The sequence below is a fragment of the Buteo buteo genome, chromosome 11 (genome assembly GCF_964188355.1).
Source record: "Buteo buteo chromosome 11, bButBut1.hap1.1, whole genome shotgun sequence".
Lineage (NCBI taxonomy): Eukaryota > Metazoa > Chordata > Aves > Accipitriformes > Accipitridae > Buteo > Buteo buteo.
The window spans coordinates 26,516,146-26,536,408 of NC_134181.1; the positions used below are offsets into that span (position 1 = coordinate 26,516,146).

A 20,263-nucleotide genomic window follows, 5' to 3' on the forward strand; every position below is an offset into this window, starting at 1 on the left:
ATCCCTGCGCACCAGGTACTTCCCTATTTCCAAGGCTCACTCCAAGCTATTTCTGGGTGTTGCTGACCTCTCTGGACCCATGGGTGACATGCCAGCACTTTGGGGACCTTTTGCAGAAAAGCATCCCTGGTGCTCAAGCCATTGCCAAGTGGCTGCTCCCAGCCGGGAGCCTGGCAGGGTCCGGGTCTGGGACATGGAAAATTGGGGAGGGATGGGGAAGGGGGCGCACAGGAAGAGCCAAGAGGGTTGAACAAGAAATAGCTGTACAATTCGGCCATGTCCAAAGTCAGTATTATTACAATATACTCTGACAAAAATATAATCTCATTTCATATCAATACAACCAAAAAAACCCAAAAAACAGTTTTGTGTACTGTTACCATTGCTAACATATTGAAACTCGCTATTTACAGTTACAGTAGCCAGGTAAAATACAAGTGAAAGATCAGAGAGAGAGGAGGAGGGGGGAGAAGGGCAGACAGGGGAGATAAAATCTCTGGAGAAAAGGAAAAAATAAAGGGGGAAAGGCCCTCTTACATCCCGAGCATGGCTTCTGGCTTCAGATAGGGAAGGGTGATGGAGGTGGCGAAAACACAATACTCGGTTTATGGGTCTGGTTGAGTTTTTTTGTTGGAAAAAAAAAAGAAAAAAAAAAAGAAAAGAAAAAAGAAAAAAAAAGTGAAGCGAGAGTGGAAGAAGGAAAGGCGGAGTAAAATTATGAGAAATTGGGATAGCGAAACAAGAGCAAACCTTCAGCTGAAGCCCACAGTTACGGACTCACCTGCGGCCCCATGAGAGGCGGATGGGGATGAATTTTTGCCACTTTGGATGTTCAAAATCCCCAAAACGTCCCCAAATTGTGCCCTCAGCCAGAAGGATGGAAGGAGAAGGCAGGATGGCACGGACAAGGCGTGGCTGGGAAGATGCCACAAACTCCTTCCCCACCCCAAGGGGATGCTCGTCCTGCTCACCCCTGCCAGAAAGCTGGCAGCGTGGTGGGGATGCCGGGGGGGCACCAAGAGCCCCCTGCCCCGCAGCCCTGCCCACAGCCCCTTCTCTGAATCCCGCAAAGGCAATGGCAGTTTGCAGCATTTTCCTTCCCCAGAGCTGGTGACAAACTTCCCAATTCCCCTCAAAAGTGTTGGGGGGGGGGAAGGATTTCCCAACTGAGCAATGTAAGGAGGGAAAAAAAGCACAGGAGGTGGAATTTTCAAGGAAAATGGGGGGGTGAGGGTGGTTGCAAATTTGCTTTTTCCCTGGTTTGCTGAGACTTTTTGGGGGGAGGAAGAGAAAAAGTGAAAAAGGGGGGAAGAAAAGGAAACATTTTTCTTTCTCCTCACTCCGCTTTCCCCCACGGGAGCACACGTGGCCCTTTGTGACCAGCTCTGGTTTTAACACCCCCATCTGCCCTCAGACCCCCAACCCCAGCTCCGGCCCCATACACATGACGGTGACAAACCCCTTCCCCGAGGGTCTCCCCACCATGACCACAACCCCCCTCCACAGGGCTCGGGGGTGCTCCTTGCACAACCACAACCAGATCTACCCCCCCGCCTGTCCTGGCACCAACCCCCCCTCAGCCCCAGCAGCCTTCATCCAAGCTTCCGACGCAGCCAGGCTCTTCGCCATCCCCCCAAAACCGCCCCGTTAGCATGGGGTCAACTCGTCCCCTCGCACCCAACCTGGCACTGGCTCACTGCCTCGGCAGCGTCCCCCCCACTCCTGGAGCGGGTGAGACCGCTGCCATCCATCCATCACCATCCTCAATGCTTGCCTGATGCACCCCGGCAGCCCCCCCCTGGTATTTGAGGTTCGAGGCATCATTTAGGGTTCTGCTCCATCCCCAAATCTCATCCTGGGGTGGGCAGGTGACTTCCCACCCCATCCGGGTGCTAGGGCTGCCGGCAGCAGCATCACCCGAGCCAGACCCCGCCACCTCCTTCCATCCTCCTTCTCCTCCTCTCCGCACCAGCCAGGGCCAAAACCCCAGTTATCCTGGCACATGACGGCGGCAGAGACCTCACCGACTCCCCGTGTCCCCCCGGCACATGGACGTACCCTTTATTCTGCATTTGCACACACGCACCCCCCCCCGCCCCGTAACACTGCTCTCTCCAGCATCGTCCCATCGAGGGACACCATGGATCTGGCCAGCCCCGTCCCCACCACCGCCAGCACAAACACCCCAAAAACTAACCGGCCTCAACTCTGCCAAATCCTGGGAAAGACCAGCCTTCCCGGGATGGGGGGGGGGGGGGGTCACAGCCACCCCCTCAACGCCAGCACCGCGGCCGCATCCACCAGTGCCAGCCCCGCGTCCCCCCCAAAAGCAGCCGCACCGGCGTCCGGCTCCCCCATCCCGATCGCTCCGTGGGGACCAGAGGAGTCTTGGAGCAACCGGAGGGAGAAGAGGGGGCCGATGCCAGCAGAGGCTGCAGTGGGGGGGTCTGCACCGTTCGGCGGCCGGCCCCGGAGTGCAAACCACCCCGGCTTACCTCTGGATCCGGCCCGCGGCGTTGAGCCCCGGCGTGCGCGTGTTCGAGGGATCCACAGAGATTTCAAGAAGGTAAAGATCAGAAACAGACTTTGGTAAGTAACCACACTTTTAGAAAGTAATATATCATTTTTGAAACATATCAGTGCATACTTCTTATATGAAAATATACACAATTGTATTTCATTCTCCAAAAAAGGAACAATTAAAAACAAAAGCAAACTAGCCCAAACACAATATATTAGCTGTTTTTTTGTTGGGTTTTTTTTGTTTTGTTTTTTTTTTTCTTGTTGTTGTCATCCTTTAAAATTTTTAACGCTACACTTTGTTCAGGTTACACTTTTTTTGTCTTTTTTTTTTTTTGTAAATGTTTTTTTTTTTCTTCATGCATTTTACACCTTTATAGCCTTTGAGAATAAATAAGCTCCATTTTGCTTCCACATCTCTAAAAACTGCAGCATTTTAACTATTGTCATTTAAATCGTGCAATTTTTTTTGCAACACCCCTTTTTAAAAAATGGAAAATATATATATATTTTAAAACTAAACCCTATACAACGCAAAAATTCCAAATAAAAAAAAAATTATACACAATTGTAACTGTCAACAGTACAGATGAGCACGAGAAATAAAATTAGATCAGAAACATATTTATAGAAGCACAAAGGAGGGTGTTGGTTTCTTAGATTGTCATTCTTCTCGTTGTCTTTTGAAAATTAGGAGGAGTTTACTGGATACTACAGTCTGGGGGGAAAATAAAGAATAATGACCCGGACAAAAAAAAAAAAAAACAACAAACCCCAAGCCCCCAACAAAATAAAGACCCCCGACAAACCAACCCCCAAAACCATTTCACCGCGACGGTGAAGCTAATGCCGTATCCGACACGGGGCATCCCCACTTTTCCCACGAGCCGTACTTGCCCGTGGCACCAGCCCAGGGGATCGTCGAGTCCTGCCGCCGCGCTGCTGTGGATCCGCTCTGGAAGGTCACGGCATGGCACGGTGCCAAACCACTCGCACTTTCCCCTCCAGGTAGGTCTAAACCTGCATCTCTACGTAACCCAGAGCGTTTCTACGTCTTGGATTTTGTTTTTTTCCAGGCTCTCAGCTTCAAGGTAGAAGTGTGAACTTGGGAGTCAGGGCATGAAGTTAATGAGCAAAAATGTTTTTTGGTTTCCCTCCCCCCGCCTCGGGGTTGCTCCGCACCGATGCTCCAGCGGCAGGGACAGCGTCGAGCGTCGGGGCGGCTCTTCACCGCCTCCTCCCCGCCAGGGTCTCCGGAGCAAGGCGCTCTGCCAGCACCTCCTGCCGCGCCGCTCCCCAGCAGAGGAGAAACTGTTTGGTTGGGTTTATTTTCTTTTTGTGAAGAAAAAAAATATAAAATGAGACCAATGAGAGGTCGTTAATCCCACCTAATTTCCAAAGCAAGGCCGTGCAAAGAGCTCAGGTGCGTGTCCGGTACGCCCAGCATCGCCGGGTCGAGGGGGGGTCAGCGTGGGCGAGGAGGACCACGGTCTGCAGCATCTCTCCCGCTTCCCGTATGGACAAACGGAGGCGGAGGGAGGGAGATCCGCTTCTGTCGCCGATGCCACGCCGGTATTTTGGAGGTGAGATCCGAGCATCTCCCCAGCACACGGCGGTACCCGCTGGGTACAGCTCGGGGAAGGGGAGACAGGGGGGGTTTAACCACACAAAACCTGCCAGGAGCCCTCCCCAATGCTGCGGGATTCCCATCACCTGCCTGGGGCCCTCCGGAGCGTGGGAATAGGAGAGGGCATTCAAATTTATCATTAAAAAAAAAAAATAATCATCACCATTTGGAAAAAACTTTTCTGGCAGCAATTTGATATTGCAAAGATTTGTATGGGGAAATTTTAGCCAGCCCATCTCTCGGGGCCTCATTCCCGCAGGCAGGGATTTCAGGGCACGGTGCTCGCCCCGGGCTTCGGTGAGATGCGGATAACCGGGCAAGGCTCGGCGTGAGCCGGCACTGCAGCGCATCAGCTCATCGGTGGCTCTGGCAGGTCAGTCCCGGGCTGAGCATCGGCCACCCTAGTCCCTCTGCCGGGTCTCCGCATCCGAACTGGTTTCATCACTGGGGAGAGGAGGAAAAGTCAGGGTAGACATTAGCTCAGAAGGGACGTGCTGGGAGATGTACTGCGAGGCTCTTTTTAGCCAGCAGCTTGTGCACTGCTGTGCCTGACCGGGCAGGACACGGCCACATTTTCCCTCTTTGGCCATCATTTCTCAAAGCTATTAATTTTCACCCAATTTTTGGAGGATTTCCTCTCCTTGTCCAGCCACTCACTTTAAGTTGCCCCTGTTTGTTTCAATAATAATAATCTTCTTTTTTTTTTGTATTGTTTTTCCAATTAGAAACTTTGGGAAAAACGCTTGGTTCGAAAAAGTTTATAAAAAACCATAAATTTGCTTCTAGTTTTGCCATCATCCCAGCACATCTTTATGCAACACGACTCATTTCAGCAGGCTGAGCTGGACACTGGATGCTCGGCGGAGGGCACTAGGAGAGCTACAAATCCCACCGTGACTTTTTGCTCCTCTCTCTTCGCACCGACTTGAGGGGGGGATGCTGGCCCCAAAGCAGCTCCCGGCTTCTCCACAGCCCCCGGAGCCCATCCAGGCTCCGGCCGCTGAAGGAGCTGTTTGGCAAAGGTGGCATCCAGGCAGGTTTCGTGCCGGTTTTGTGAACGTGACCCCAGGGGTGAAGCGGGGCCAGGGCTGTCCCCGCGCAGGCGGTGCAAGGGTGACAAGGCGGCAGGCTGGGATGGGGATGGGGGACCAGCATCCCAGAGAAGAGCATCTGCAGGGAGAAAGCCCATCCCTAAAAGCCTACGCCAGCTAGGAATGGTTCTTTCTCCTCCAAACTCTCAAGCCCTGAGCTGGCTGCTGCATTTTGGGGTCAGGGCACTGCTGCCTGTCCCTGGGAAACTGCCAGAGGAAGCACCAACACGAGGAGATTCCTTGGGTTTTCCTCCTTTTTCCTTCCACTAAATCACTCCATCAAGACATCGGCAAATTTTCCGCACAGCTCACCTTCACCTTTTGAGGCCTAGAAACCTTCAGGCAAAATCCCAAAGGATAATTATTTCAGTTGCATCCTTCAATAAAAATCATTTATTCCTATTTTTTTAATCTAAAGCTTTGGCCCATGGGGAATGGGAATGCATTTTTAAAATGCATTTACAAATTTTGTTTGGTAAAACCTGCAATTTTCTTTAAAAGCAGCAATAACACATCCGTCCTCTTCAAACATGCTGCGCCCAGGCAGAGGCAAGATTTTCCCCTCTGCAGGTTAACTGCAGTTTTAAAATGACTGTGGCCAGAAATAGTGGGAGTTCCCTTATCTGCCCAAAAGGATCCTGTCTACACCTATTTTTCATGCAAACAGGATTAAGCCTTAAAAATCTGCCTCTTACTTCCCTGACACACCACACCTTTATGGGACCCAGGCAGCACAAGCAGGCTGCAGATGCATCTGCATCACATTTAATATTGAAGCTGGGCTCTCTGTGCCGCCCCCAGCCAGTGCCAGCCTGCCTTCCCAACGGGTTTAGGAAAATAGGTTTAGGAAAACCCTTTTTTAGGAAAAACCGGCACCTGCCAAAGCCCTTCAACCTTTCCGAGAGCTGGATCGTGTCTGAACTGTCCCTCCCTGCGCGTGGACCTGGGAGAGCCCAGGCGCTGCTCGAAGGCGCGTTTCGGGGATGCTCTGTGCCCCGTCTCCCCTCAGATCCCGTCCTGCTGCAGGCGCTCTTCTCTAGGGATACGGTCCGACCTCCCAGGGAGGGGGGGACATACCAACATCCCCGGGGTCTCACTGGTCAGTGGGCACTGCCTGCCGCCTGGTTCGCCCGTCTGCACCGGCTCGTGGGGATGAGCATCGCCAGGGACTGCTTTTTTCGATGAGGACGCAGGTATTTAATTTCCACTCCCCCCCACCTTCCCCACATGCCTGGCTATTCCCGAGCCTGCTGCCCCCGGCCGAAGAGCGCCTTATGTACTGCGTGCATCGCCTGCTGCGCTAGAATGAATGCCTACAAAATCCTAAAGCTATTTCTCAGGCAGTTTATGATAATTTCCCCCCACCCCATCCCAGTAGCCCGTTTCGCCCCTGCACCCCCCACCCCCCCCAACCCTCCCATCCCCTCCCCACGGCCCCGCTGCGAGCCGGCGACACTCCCAGGGACGGCGGGGACCCGTTATGTGACCCAGGTATCCAACCGCATACGCTTTACAGAGGGGCTTTCCCCCTCGGGCTCGCTGGTGGGTCGCAGGAGGCCCAGGGATGAGCCGAAATCGGGGCGGGCAGGATCGTCCCGCTCGCTGCTGCCTTCATAGGAGCTGGTGTTGCTGCTGAGGCTGTCGACGGGCGAGCGGCCGGTGGGCTCGTGCCGGGGCTGGTGGGGGAAGGTGCTGAGCGGGGTAGCAGTGTTTCTTTCCCGGTTGGGCGAGACGGGTTCCGACTTGATGCTGATGTTGGGGTTGGTGTTGACAGTCAAAGTGGTGGTGTGGGACAAGTGACTCCCTTGTCTGGGTGGCCGGAAGGCAGGGGGGTGAGGTTGGGAGAGGAGGAGGAGGAGGAGAGCAGGAGGGGAGGAAGGGGGAGAAACAAGATGGAGGAGGAGATAACGGGAAGCCTCTCATTATTCATCTTTTCAGTGGCCTTTTACCCTCCAATCCACAGAATGCACAACCCACAGACCCCACGGCTGAATGAATCCAGAATTATGAATCTGGATTAGATTATGAATCTGAATTAGATTATTAATCTGGATTCATAATTAGAATTATGAATTACTACGACTCCAGAATTCCTAATCTGCACACTCACCATGACGCATCACTGCTGCACCAGGATGAGACCCTGTACAACCCCTGCAGGCAGCATCTCTCCTCCACCAGCACCCCACGACTCAGCCCCGATCCCACCTGCCGGCCCCACAGCAGCCACTCAAACGCGTGGAGGAGAGGGACAGGCTGAGACACCCCTGTCCCACTCTACCCCAGCGTCCCCTGTGGGCTGCACAAATCTGGCAGAGGGGTCTGACGGGTGGTTTTCCTCCAAGCCGGGAACCTCTACAGCCTCTTCACTACATCCCAAAACTCCATCCAGGCTTGCCACACATCCTGCAGCCCCACTGGTGCAGGAGGTCCAGGCAGCTGCTGGGGAAGCTGCTACCTGCCCTGCCTGGAAAACGTGCTCCAGGCAGTGGAGAAACGCACTGAACTCCCTGCGCAAAAGCCTGGTGCCTCCATACATCCACCTGGCACTTCATGCTGGGGATGTCAGAGTCTTACTCCTAAGCTGGCTTTGGGACAAAGTCACTGAATCCTCCTCTTCAATTCTTGCCTCTTTTTGTCCCACGGTCTTAGTGTGATCGTAGGCAAGTGGCTTAAATCTTTATTTTGACTAAGATACTCTGAAAAAGGTCTGTGTGTGGATGCTTTATTCCAGCCTAAAAGTGGATCCACTTCAGAAAACCTGCTCCAATGCGCAAGTGCACGTATTTTTTCCCCTGGAGTAAAGCAATTCATTTTCAGTATTAAAAGCTACCCTCTTTCTATACTAGCGGGACCACTATTTCCAGACATCTTATTTTGTAACGACCACCCCATTTAACTCTGGCTCTTGCTGGACCTCAGCTCCCCAGCCGTGAGTTGAAGAGACCAACCCTGCTGTGGAGAGACAGCAAGAAGCAGCTCTCAGAGAGCGTCCATCACCTAGCACACTGCTGCCCTGATCTCATCGGGGGACTCTGACAGTGGTAGGGACAGGATTCCCAAACTTCACAAGCTGGCTGGTCTGGCTCTTCCTGCAGCTGTGGGCACGTTTGCTCCTGCCTCCTAGAAGCACAGCGTCATTGCCGGGGCTCTGCAGTGGGAGGCTGACAATAACCCCACGGAGGAGTCACAGCTCGGATTCTGCAGGTTTGGCACTTTGGAGGAATTCCCTGTTTCCCTCTTTCCTTTGACAACATCAACCGATTGGCCGCTAGTATACATTTCACTTACATTAAATTTCCTAGTGATACAGGAACCAGGTGCTGTTGCTGCTGCTGTTGCTGCTGCTGCTGCTGCTGCTGTTGCTGCTGCTGTTGCTGCTGCTGCTGTTGCTGCTGTTGTTGCTGCTGCTGCTGCTGCTGCTGCTGTTGCTGCTGCTGCTGCTGCTGCTGCTGCCAAGCAGAGATGTTGCCGAGGGACAGCCCACCAGGTGAGCTGAACGCTGGCAGCGAAGACAACTCGGCGCTTGTCAGTTGATAATCTGGAAAGGAAAGAGCCCTTCAGTCATTTCCATGTCCAACCAACTCCGGCTGAGCCCTGAGCGCTGCAAGGAGATGGAGACCCGCTCAAGAGACACAAACCAGCCACAACTTTGAGATTAGCCGCTACTGCCATGAGCTGCACAGGGATGCCACTCAGAGGGACACATCTCTTGGGAGTCATAGACCAGTTTGGGTTGGAAGGGACCTTTAAAGGTCACCTAGTCTGACCCCCCCCTGCCATGAGCAGGGACATCTCCCACTCGATCGGGCTGCTCAGAGCCCCGTCCAACCCGACCTCGAATGTCTCCAGCGATGGGGCATCGCCCACCTCTCCGGGCACCCTGGGCCAGCGCCTCACCACCCGCAGCGTAAAAAATATCTTCCTGACATCTGGTCCTCTCCTCCCTTCAAGGCATGAGCTGCTAACAGGACCCCCCCCCCCCCCGCTTAGCATCGCCCCCCCAAACTCACACCAACAGCAAACACAGCCCCGCAGTGCCAAGCTCACCCAGGACGGACCGTGGGGCGTGAAACCCCCCCCCCCCCCAGACCCCCTTCCGCCGGAGGACGGCCGGCTTTCAAACGCCCAGCCCCGGGAGGTGCTGCCCCCCCCCCCGCCCCCCCCCGGTGCGCGGCCCGTCCCCGCGCGCCACCAGGGGGCGCTCTCCGCCCGCCACCGCCCCCCACGGTGCGCCCCCCCCCCCCCCCCTTCCTTCCCTGGGAAGGGGAGGGGGATGCTCTTCCCACGCACGACTCCGGGAGCATCCCAAACCCCGGCCGAGTATCCCAACCCCGGGGGGGGGGGGGGGGGATTTTACAAAAGGTGGAAAACCTGCGGCGATGCAGCGTGGAGCAAAGGGGCGGGGGGGGGGGGGGAGGGGGGGCGACTGCTCTTCCTGGAGATGGTCAAACCCTTGGTGAAGCACGTCTGCATCTGATACAGAGAACCCACGGTCCCCAAGGGTTTATGCCAAGCTCCCCTCCCTCCCCCTTTCTCGCCAGCGTTATGGGTGTCTTGTGGTTTCAGCCCAGCCCACCCCACCCCAGCGGGGCCAAACCCGCCTGCAGCAGCACAACACAAAGAAGTGGCTGCAAAAGCGCTGAACCGCTGCCAAAGCCACCGGGCTGATTGGAGGCACACCCTACAGAAAGTCCCAGGACTGGGGTTTTTTGTCTTGCGTGGTTCTTTACACGCCTCCCCCCCGACCCCGCCGCCACCACCAGCCGTTCTGGTTTAGGAGCTCCTGACACCCACTGGTTACGACAGCCGCCTCCGCAGCTAACGCCGAGAGCTTGAACCGGAGCCATCCCGTATCTCAAAGCTGTGAACGGTCGGGTTTGACTTAATCAGGCTGCAGAGCAAGCACGGCAAAGGACACGCAACCCTGGCCAGCGGGAAGCTCAACGCAACCTCACCGGCCCGAAATCGAGACAATTCCCACCCAATGAATAGCTTAGCCTTGCAAAGAACAAGTGGCAACAGCCCAGGTTTGGAGTTTGCTCGGGGCATCTGTACCCTACAGCCATCCACGGGATGATAACCCCTGCAATATCTCTAGCAAACATCCCAGCCACAGACACCGAAGGCGCCCGAGTGGGAACACTTCTCTGCTTGTGGTCATCTGCAAGAGAAAAATAAATACAGAAAGCTGAAATTCAGCTCCCCCCCCCACCCCTCCACCCTCGGTGGTAGCAGCACAGGGCTCAATTAAAACCTATTTTGGGGACTTTGGCTGCACATAGGCTGGCTGGTGGACCACACAGCCAACGATTTCCACGCAGGGAGAGGAGCCTATTCGTCACGCACAAACAGGCATCTTCTGGGCTACACCTACTAATTAGGAGAGGGAGTTCCCTACACGCCTATTCTGGGTTCTTCCAGACAAGCAGCTTTTTACATTTTTGCAAACTTTTCTCTGAGCAAATGCCAAAGTGAGTTACACAGGAAACCAGCAAGTTCTTAAAGTCTTCATGGAGGTTTGACAGGTTGCAGATGAACAACCCCTTCGGTCAGGCAAGTGCGCCGTAACCGTCGCCTCAGGCCAGCTCGACCCCCACCAGCCGGAATCTGATGTGCCTACGAGCAGGCTGGTTTGCATTCTTCCCAAACTTTTGGGGGCCTGACGCTCATTTTCATTAAGCCCTTATTACAACATCACCCAGAGCTCTCAAAAGCCTGGAGATGGGCGTAGCTGTAATTAGCATCCACTTAAAAGCACCTTCACTCTGCCAGCACAGTGCAATGGGCTATAGCGTGACAGAATCATGCCCTCACAGCCCTCCCTGGATATGACAGTGAGTTCTCATTATATATCTAATGAGTTTCCCCTTGATTTTAATCCTGTGAAACTACTTGGACTTGACCACGTCTTGCGGCAGCGAGTTCCATGAGCGATGATGCAGCTGCTCGGGCAGAACCAGGCGTGTGCTTGCAGCAGCACATTTCCCTCTCATATAAAATTCTCCATCGGAAGGCTCTTATCCGGGCTGTGCGCTCTTACCTGTGTTGTACGCTGTGGGCATGGCAGAGAAAGGCAGCCCCTGCGTCAGCAAACTCGGAGTAGCCACAGAAACAACCGGTGTGGTTAAAGAGTGAGTTGCTTGGGAGACACCTAACCGCTGCGTATTCTGCTGGGGAAGCAAACGGGAGAGGGAGTTACAACCCAAACGCATTTTACTCTGTTGTCCTCGTGGGTTATGGCCCCCCAAAACTTCGGTCTGCAGCTGCCCCCCGGGCATGCACCAGCCTTTGAAGTGGACAAGGCCGATCACGGAGACTCTGGCCATTGCTCATTGCAACAAAGCAAAGTGCAAGCCACACCAGTTACAGACATTTAGGACCCTTGTGACATTCATCTGCAGGTCACTTGGCATTGGCCTTGGGTCACCTTTCTGCCCAGGGCTGGGCTTCACCCACAAGGACCAGCAACATCCCTGCCTGCATGGAGGGGGACGAACAGTGGGATGCCTCAGTCTGTATTCCTTCTGACGTAAAAAAGAAGAGCCACTATTTTCCAGAGGATGCATATGAGGTTTGCTGTGCTACTCAGGGAGTGAGATAAAGGTACCAAACCAAAGCAGGACTGGCTAAGGCAGTGCAGAGCTGACACATCCTCCTCCCTGCAGCACTGGTGTCCAAAAATGAGCCTCCTGCCTCTAAGGCAAGCTGAAGATGCTGAGCGTCGCTCTCAGGATTTTAAAAGCGCTCCGGCATCCTTAAACTTAAAGTCCAGCGCTCAGCAACCTGCCGGCGTGGTGCCCTCAGGAGGTTTGGGTGACTCAGGCATTAGCAGGTCCACTATGGAAAAATTCTGCCCTTGGACCGGTGCATGCCAGCCTCCCTCCGTGGTTTTCCAGGCAGTTACGTGGGCAGATCTACGGGTCAGATTCAGCCCTGTTTACAAGGCAGATAATCTAGGCTGTCTCTGCTGATCTGATTTAAATCAGACTCAAGAGGCTTGACTCTAATCTGAAGCACCCCGGCACACGTCACCCTGTGAAGACTGGGGCAGTGCCCAGCTTAAATCACGCCTGGCACGAGGCTGGCTGCATCCCCAGGGAGCCTTCCTCCTGGCTTGCTGCGAGGTGCCGAGGGCTCCCACGACATTTTAGGGCTGGGCATGGGACCCTGCCGCAGTTCACGGCCATGCAGACCTCCCCTGGGATAAGGCTGGAGGCTAAAACCCCCTGCCCTTGCCACCTCATGAGGGTGACAGTACCCCAGTGTGCTGGATTTGCAGCGCCCTGCGCCCACATGCTGCCCAGCCCGCAGGTCCCTCCCCATCACCCAGGGAAGGCGATTACCAGGGCTCTAATTGCTAAAGCCTTGGGGCTGTAGGAGCAGGTTTTCCTGGCGTGCATCCTGCTGGCAACTGCCCACTGCTCGCTGGTTAAGGATGCTGCAGAGAAATGCCTTCACGGTGGGCAGGATTCAGCCCCGTCCCTCTCTTGCCTGCACCAGACCCTGAGCCAGCCCAGCAGGATGCGACCCACATCCCCTCCGTCCCCTGGCAGCCTTACACCAGAACTCTACTGCTTTCCCGGGAAAGTGCCAGCATGGGAACGAGTCCGGCCGTGCCAGAGGGCTGGGGTGGTGGGACGCTCTGGGAATGGGGCAGCAGCCGCCCCTGTTACACCACGAGGAGAGGGCTGGGGATGTCAGACCCAGCTGCACTGCAGGAAGCACCCAAATTTACATCCCGATTCATGCAGGTAGGAGGTGCTGAAGTGTGCAAGCTGCCCCCCCCCCCACCCCCACCCCGTGCCACTCACATTGCCATGCACCTTGCAAAATGCTCCCGGTTGCAAACTGCCATTCAGGCTCGTGACAAACCCATGCAGGCATGCTCCCAGGTGAGCTCGCTTCTAGCCGTAGGCTTGGTGAACGGATCCTGCTCTACCCTTTGGATCAGGGAAGTCTAGAGAAATGGGGGGACGCCTTTCTGAACCCACTAAAAGAGCAGACAGTGTTCGGAGCCTAGAGCTGCCGGGAGCTAACCCTAAGGGTGGGCAGGGGCTGAGCCCACGGGCAAAGGGTTAAGGGCAGCGGGGCAGGTCTCAGTGGAGGGGCAGCTGATTCATCCGGCTGCCTGTGTGTAAAGAGGTGGGAGTTGCCTTTTAGAGAGAAGATCTGGTGTGTAGGTTGAGCAATATGGAGGGAGCAAATCTGGGGAGAAGGTTAGCAGAGCAAGGGGGGCGGGGGGGCATCTGCACCAGGCGGGATGAATCCGCAGAGCAGCCGAAACAGGGCTCTGCTTTCCCCTTCCCGATCCAGCTGTGCTGAGGTCCCTGTGTGTGTCCCGTCCCCGTCCCCGTCCCCCCCCACTGCTCCCAGATTTCATCACCCTCCACCTCCCGGCTGCCAGCTCAGCTTGGGCGAGGACTGTACTTCACTTCAGGCAAAAATCAGCTGGGTTAGCTCAGACTAACAATTAAAACTGTTAATGCCAACCCGGCTGATTTTTGCCTAAAGCAAGCTGCTCCACCAGCTCGGAGACAAGCAATGCCCTCTGGCAGCGGGAACCGTGATGAGCAGATGGGGAGGCGGGTGGTGACTGTTTTCACTCTGCAGATGGGGAAACTGAGGCACAGAGCTGCTGGGAAGGGGCCATTAAGCAAGAAGGGTTTTAGGGCATGGAGAGGGGCAGAATTCAAGTCTGTCAAAGCCCTGGCCAATCTTTTCCCTGGCCAAGAGTCTCCTTGCAGGCTGCGAGAGGTATTGGCTTACTCCTGTGTTTTTGGAGAGCTTTTCCCTGGCTGCGTTAGCTGCATCCTACAGCGGCTCTTGCCCTTTCCTCACTGCGCTGACCTGTCGCCCATCTGCCCTGCACCAGAATAGCAACAGAACAGGATGAATCATTGCCACAAACAAGGTGGTGTTCACTTTGCTGGCGGGCAGAGGAGGGGAGAAAAGCCATAAAAATAACATGGAAAACTGCCCCTGTGCACAAAGGAGGTTTAGGGAGTGCACTAGCCAGCCAGTGGATTTACACAGGCTTTAAATAATATCCTTAATATGGGAAGAGCCCGATTTACTCCCTATCTCTCATGTGGTGGCAGTGGGCCAGCTCTTCCTGTGCTGTAAACTGTGGTGGCTCCAACAAAGCCCACGGGGCAGGTCCCCGGGCGATTGCAGTGTCCAGGCTGGCTCCGCACAGCACCGGCCCCAAAAGGGACCCAGGCTGATCTCCCCTGGGAAACCAGCACAGTTTTTTTGGCCTTGGTGGAGAAACAGGCACTTCACAGCTCATGTCAGCTCCTTCTTTTCCATAGGGAACCTGATTTTCCTAAAAGCGTGTTTTGCTCGGGATTGATTTTCTGTGGCAGGACTGGATGTGACGTTTGTGCTGGCGCCCGCGTCCCGCTGCGTTCCCAACGGAGGACAAAGGGGCCGGTGACAACCCCCTATGCGCGCCCCACGCCTTCGCCAAGCCAGGGCAGGGTGTGGGGACCAACGGGACAAGCGGCCCACATCCCACCCCGCTGCGATGCACGCTCAGCAGGGAACTCACCAGAGCCAAGTGGTCCTCCGTCTGCCCGCAGGAGAACAGAGAGAAAACCGAGAGGCACCGTTAACTCGACAGCCCCGCCAACCGCCGCGCCGCCATGCTCGCCGGCACTGTGCCCTCACCTACCACAGGGCACGTATGGTGCATACGGGTTAAACTTGTGCCTGATGCAGGGCTTTTGCACTGTGCTTGTTTGCAGGGCACAGAGCTTTGCACCATGATGTTTGCATCCGGCACGGTGCAAACAGGAATCCAAGCCTTCCTCCTCAGGTCTCCCTGCCAGCTCCCACGGCTATGGCACGGAATAGGTGCCCGCACTGCATCTGCTCTAGCGCAAAGTCCACCCTGCAACCTGTCTGCTGGCAGGGGATGCGCTCCCACCCCGGTCTCCTCGCAGAACTCCGTCAGGCACTCACCAAATGGTGCATTAGCCCCTTCCCGCTCTGCGAGGTGATCACACGTAAATCCGGCTTGCGGCTGTTGGTGGCGAGCTGCGTGCTGTGGGAGGGCGGTGGCGGGGACTTGGCTGGGATGATCTTGCCCAAGCTGCTGCCGTTGGACACGGGAAGGAGACCCGGAGAGGCTCTGGCACTCACGTAGCCGTTTCCTGCGGGAAAATGGGTGACAGAAAGGAAGAAGGTGAATGCGCAGCGGTGAATGCACGGCGGTGGTAAACCCATGCACGGCGAGCGGTGCCACAGCGGGGCTCCATGGGTGCTCCTCCCCGGGCGAGCAGCACCGCATCCCCCCAGGCTCCCCAAAACCCTTCTGCACACCAGGCACGCTCATCCGCCGCCCTTGAGCAGGTACCTGCCCACCTGCTGGCAGCGCGGTGCAGCCCCGAGCAAACCGGGTAGTGCTGGCAGCCGCTCGGATGCCTGCAGCGGGTGCATCCTCCCCACCGAGACCAGGCAAACCTGCCCCGGGCCAGGCAGGGGCAGAGGCAGGGCAGGCAGCGGAGCCTGAGCTCCCAGCACCCGGGGCAGCTCCACAACCTGCAGGAACCCACAATCACTACTGCAATAACAACCAATAAATATTACAGGCCTGATTTGCAGCAAGGCCTCTTTATGCTTCTCTGGCAGGGTACTGGGGCCCTAGCAAGGGGGGCATAATTACTGTTACATTCACTTTTAAGGTCTCTTTATGGTACCGGAGCAGCGAAAAGGGCTGTGGCAGAGTGAGGACTCAGTTCACTGATCCCACTGCCCCTTTGAAGATCTGAGGTTCCCTCCTCCTCCTCCTCCTGCTGCCCCACTTAAGGATTTTATGTGCAAAGAGGGGGGGAAAAAAGAAGAAAGGAAAGGAAGAAAAAAATTTAAAAAGGAAAAGATTTGATGAACATCAGGAAAGGAATAAATTGGATCAGATTACTGTTCTGATGAGGGTGGTTTTTTTTTTTTATGAATAGGCCCCAAAGATAGAAAGGCGTTTAGCAATCACCAGGATTCAGCCCTCATATTCATTGCACGTTAGACCGGGAAAAATAGGTCGCTGATTGCATTATTAATCACATCTACCATTGCGCTACATCTGCATTTCAGCAGGCGGCTGGTGGCAGTGACGCCGCAGCCGTGGCGCGTGCTCATCGGGGGCCGAGCACCAGCCGCTGCCTCTCCCAGAGCTGTCCCGGGGCCGGACACATCGGTGACGGGGTAAACCAGGCATGGGGACGGCCACGCACCCCAGGAGCCACGGGTCTGATCCCACCGATGACACCGGGGATGAGAGATCCGGCCCCACCAGCTGCCTGGGAGCTGCCCATCAGGGATGCGCGGGCTGCTGCAGACTGGCAGCCCTGTACTGCAAATCCTGTATCCACGTCCCTGCCCCAGGGAGGGGACAGGCTTTCCTGTTGCCAGTGAGGTGTCCTCCCAGTCCCGAATCACCATGAGCAGCCACGCGTAAGGCATGCACCTGGTGCCATCAGGTCCCGGGTACCTCCACGCACTGTGAACTACATGCATTTCACCTGCAAGATGCATAAAATTCCCTGGGCTACCTTTGCTACCTGCAGTGCCAGTGGCCGTGCAAAAACCAACGGAAGCAAAGCCAAAAGAAATGTTAGACCCCTGGATATTCTCCTTCCCAAGGTGGCACCAACGTGGATGCACACGCGGCTCTCGTGGCAACTGCCACCTTGAGGTATGCCACGTTAACGTGCGCGTCAGTTGAGGTGTGGATCGGGGTGGCCTCAGCTCTGGCGGGGACCAGATTTGGGTCCCAGCACTGCCGCTCACCCCCAAAGGGGTTTCCCTGGCAGGGGACCTTGGGTGCTGCCATCGGAGGAGACCCCCCCAGCCTGGATCCAGCCACCCCCACGAGCTGGAGAGAGAAGGGCTGCGCTCCCCCTAGGATTTCTGGATAACCCTGACCCCAAAAAGGGGCTCAAAAGCAGAGGACTCCAGGCTGCCTTTGCACCCCGCTGGTGTAAATTTGAGCCTGGCAGCAAAGCCAGGGCTAGCCAGGGCAGAGCATCCCCCCCACAACAGGGCAGGCAGGGTGGGCAAGGTGCTTCCCACCCCCAGAAGCACCGAGGACGGTGCACGCCATGGCGTGTAGGCAGGACACGGGGACGCAGCCCGCATTGCTGCAGGATCCGGCCAGAAGCACCCGGCGGCTGATGACTCAGAGGCAGCAGGTGATTGCTCGGTGCTGCAGAGATTGCAAGGGAAGAGGAGGAGGAGGAGGAGAAGGAGGAGGAGGAGGAGGAGGCAGAGATGTCCCAGGTACCCAAAAACCGCAAGCACAGTGCCAGAGCCACAGCCATGCTCCCCTCCCACAGCCGGCATGGGGAGCCCCAGGGACGGTGGGGGTCCAGGGCTGGCCATGGCCGGGCTGCCCCTGCTCCTCGCACCCGTTTCCTGGAGCGGCGGCAGGAACGCAGGGAATGCTCCGGTGACGTCAATGCTGACATTCACGGGCCCTGCCAAGCTCCGAGCCGCCACGGCTGCTCCCAACAGCTGACGTGGGGGTGGTCTCGGGGGGGGGCAAGAAGGGGCCGCAAAGGTGGCTGGGGGCCATGGCACAACGGCCCCTTCCCCTCTGCCTTCGAAGCAGCAGCAAAGCTCCGCGTCGGGTGCTGCAAAGGCCCCGGCGAGATGCCAGCCCCACGAGCTGCCCTGGCAGGGTTTGCTCTGGAGGTGCAGCCAGGGAGAAATTCCCCCGGCGCTGGCATGGCTGCTGCCCGGCACAGGGAAAACTGTTATTCCCTGGAGCGGACGCGGCGCGGGGGGACAGGGACGGGGTGAGCCGCGGTGCTGCAGAACCGCGTCTGGACCAGCCCCGTCCGTGCAACTGGTGGAACCCACGTTCCAATTTGGTCTTAACTGGGGCCACGCTGAATTTCACACTCCTCCTCTGTGCTGTTGGCTGGAGCCCCACCGCAAAAAAGCCTCCGAGGGGGTGACAAGCCAGGCTCCTGGTGCAAGGCTGCCTTCCTCGCTCCGCCTCACCCGGGGAGGGATGGCATCCACCCTGCTAAGCCCTGGACCGCAGCCCACCCTGCCCCAGCCCACAGCAGCGGTGCCGGTAGCGACAGCTGCTTCCCAGCAGGACCCAGGGGCCGTCGTTGGCTTTTGGGTTGTACCTACGCAAGCGCCAGCTCCAAAGACCTCACCCTGCAGACAGCGGAGGCAAACCATGGGGAAGGAGGTATTATTAGCGCATTTTATAGCTGGGGAAGCTAAGCCACAAGGTCTGAGCCTTGTTAGCACTGAGGCTCTCGCAGTGGAAAGGGACCTTAATGAGCTTTTTCCCTTGCAGTAAAGTTCCTTTATAGCCCCCAAGCACACAGGAGTTGACTCACCTGAGGTCAGGGGAGGAACTGGTTGCCGTGTGGGGAGCTAAACCCAGAGCTGCCCAAATCACGGTCCTCAGTGGCTATCTCAATCAGCCCCTTGGTTTGCAGCTCTCCCAAAGACCCAGGGGAGATGCTGGCCCCCAGGACACGCGCCACCCTGCCCCCCGCCTTGGTTTCTGGGGTCTCCATTGAAATCAGCAGCCCCCAGCAAAGGTGCTGGCATGGAGCTCTTCATGCCAAACAACAGCAAAATCTTCCCTAGGGCTTCTCCATCAACCCATGGCACTGAATGGCAAAGCAAAATCCTACGTTACGTGAGGGGAAACCAAGGCAAGGAGGGGCTAACAGAGCCAAGGGCACAGGTCCCAGCGCCCACACCACTTGCCGAAAGGCGACAGCTCCTTACTTACCCACGGGGCTCGGGCAGGCTCCGTTCGTGTTGTTCAGATCTCCCCCAAGCATCGCCCCTGCAAAGCAATTGGAAACACGGGGTCACCGTCTGCTTGGAAACAGGGTGAGCATCCCTCCTTTTTTTTGGGGGGGGAGGGGGGGGAGCACAAGGGAGGAAGGCAGAGGAAAATGAGCGGTGTTGCCTTCCCAGGGAGAAAGTCCTGGGCAAAATGAGCAGCATTCCTGGTGATCAGGTTGGGAAACATTATCCAGGCAGATCCGTTTCCTTTGGGAAGGAGCCAGGCGGCACAGGAGCCCGCTCCAAAGGAGGTGGCTTGGAAAACACTGCGGCTATTTTATTCCAAGCCTCGCTTTGGGGGACACGGGGCCGGTGCTGCGGGGGAAGAGAGCCCCAGCAGCAAGAATTGAAACACTATCTCCCCTGTAATGTTCGCACCGAATGGAAACCATCCCTGCGTGCTGCCAGGACGCTGCTACAATTCGGCCTCCCACGGTCCCAACGCCTGGAAAGCACTGACGCTCCCTGCCGTGCCGGGAAAAACCATACCAGAGGCCTTTTTATTCCCAATAAACTAAATGTTTTGCCTCGCCTGCAAGAAGATTTTATTTTTTCTGCCTTGTTATTGAGTTATTTCTGAAAGCCACCTATTCACAGCCTAGGGCTGCCTGGCCACACCACGGGCGGTGATTTCGGCCAACAGCCGGCATGGAGGCTCCGGAGCTGCAACCGCAGTCATCCCGGAGCCCTGAGCAGGGGAACGAGGAGCCTCCGATCCCAAACCCCACCTCTAACCACTGCCCAACCCTTCTGACCCCAGATGGGGAAACCTGAGACAGAAAAACCTTTTTTCCAGCCCCTGGCTCTCAGGTCTGGGCTTGCAGCGAGCCCCTGAAAGCAGGAGGAGTGCTGGAGGGCTGAGCTGCTGCCGTGCAGGGAAGCACGTTTGCTCCCCATGTGGGAGCATGACCAGGGATGGTGGTGGTACCAAAAATATTTTACGGCTTGAAAAATGGCAAGGTGACCCCCAACATGGCAGCCGCGGCACCGTAGCATCCTCCCTTCAAGAGATGGGGATGCAAAGCCAGATGTCCCCATGCCTCTGATGTCCTGGAGGAGGGACTCCATCAGGATTTGGGGGGTGTGCCCTACGGCGGGACCCCACTTGCACCCCAGATTCCAGTGCCATGCTGCCAAAGTGGGCTCACCCCCTCAGGCAAGTGATGCCGACCTCATTCCCAGCCCCACAAAGCCCTTCGGCCAC

The 20,263-nt window shown here is 56.3% G+C and overlaps 1 protein-coding gene across 15 annotated transcripts in view; it reads right to left on the reverse strand.

Annotated features, from left to right (window-relative positions):
- Positions 1 to 2,585: 2,585 nt before the first annotated feature.
- MEF2D (myocyte enhancer factor 2D) overlaps positions 2,586 to 20,263 on the reverse strand; it is an 80,438-nt gene continuing 62,760 nt past the window's right edge. For 10 of the 15 annotated variants that reach the window (XM_075040925.1, XM_075040914.1, XM_075040918.1 and 7 more), the window contains 6 exons: positions 19,001 to 19,057; positions 15,205 to 15,395; positions 14,792 to 14,812; positions 11,282 to 11,411; positions 8,530 to 8,779; positions 2,586 to 7,047 (listed from right to left, as the gene is read on the reverse strand). In XM_075040925.1, coding sequence (XP_074897026.1) covers positions 6,717 to 7,047; positions 8,530 to 8,779; positions 11,282 to 11,411; positions 14,792 to 14,812; positions 15,205 to 15,395; positions 19,001 to 19,057 — 980 coding nt within the window. In that variant the 3' untranslated portion in view covers positions 2,586 to 6,716. The remainder of the gene's footprint in view (positions 7,048 to 8,529; positions 8,780 to 11,281; positions 11,412 to 14,791; positions 14,813 to 15,204; positions 15,396 to 19,000; positions 19,058 to 20,263) is intronic. The other 5 variants (XM_075040926.1, XM_075040924.1, XM_075040930.1 and 2 more) reach the window with 3 other exon arrangements.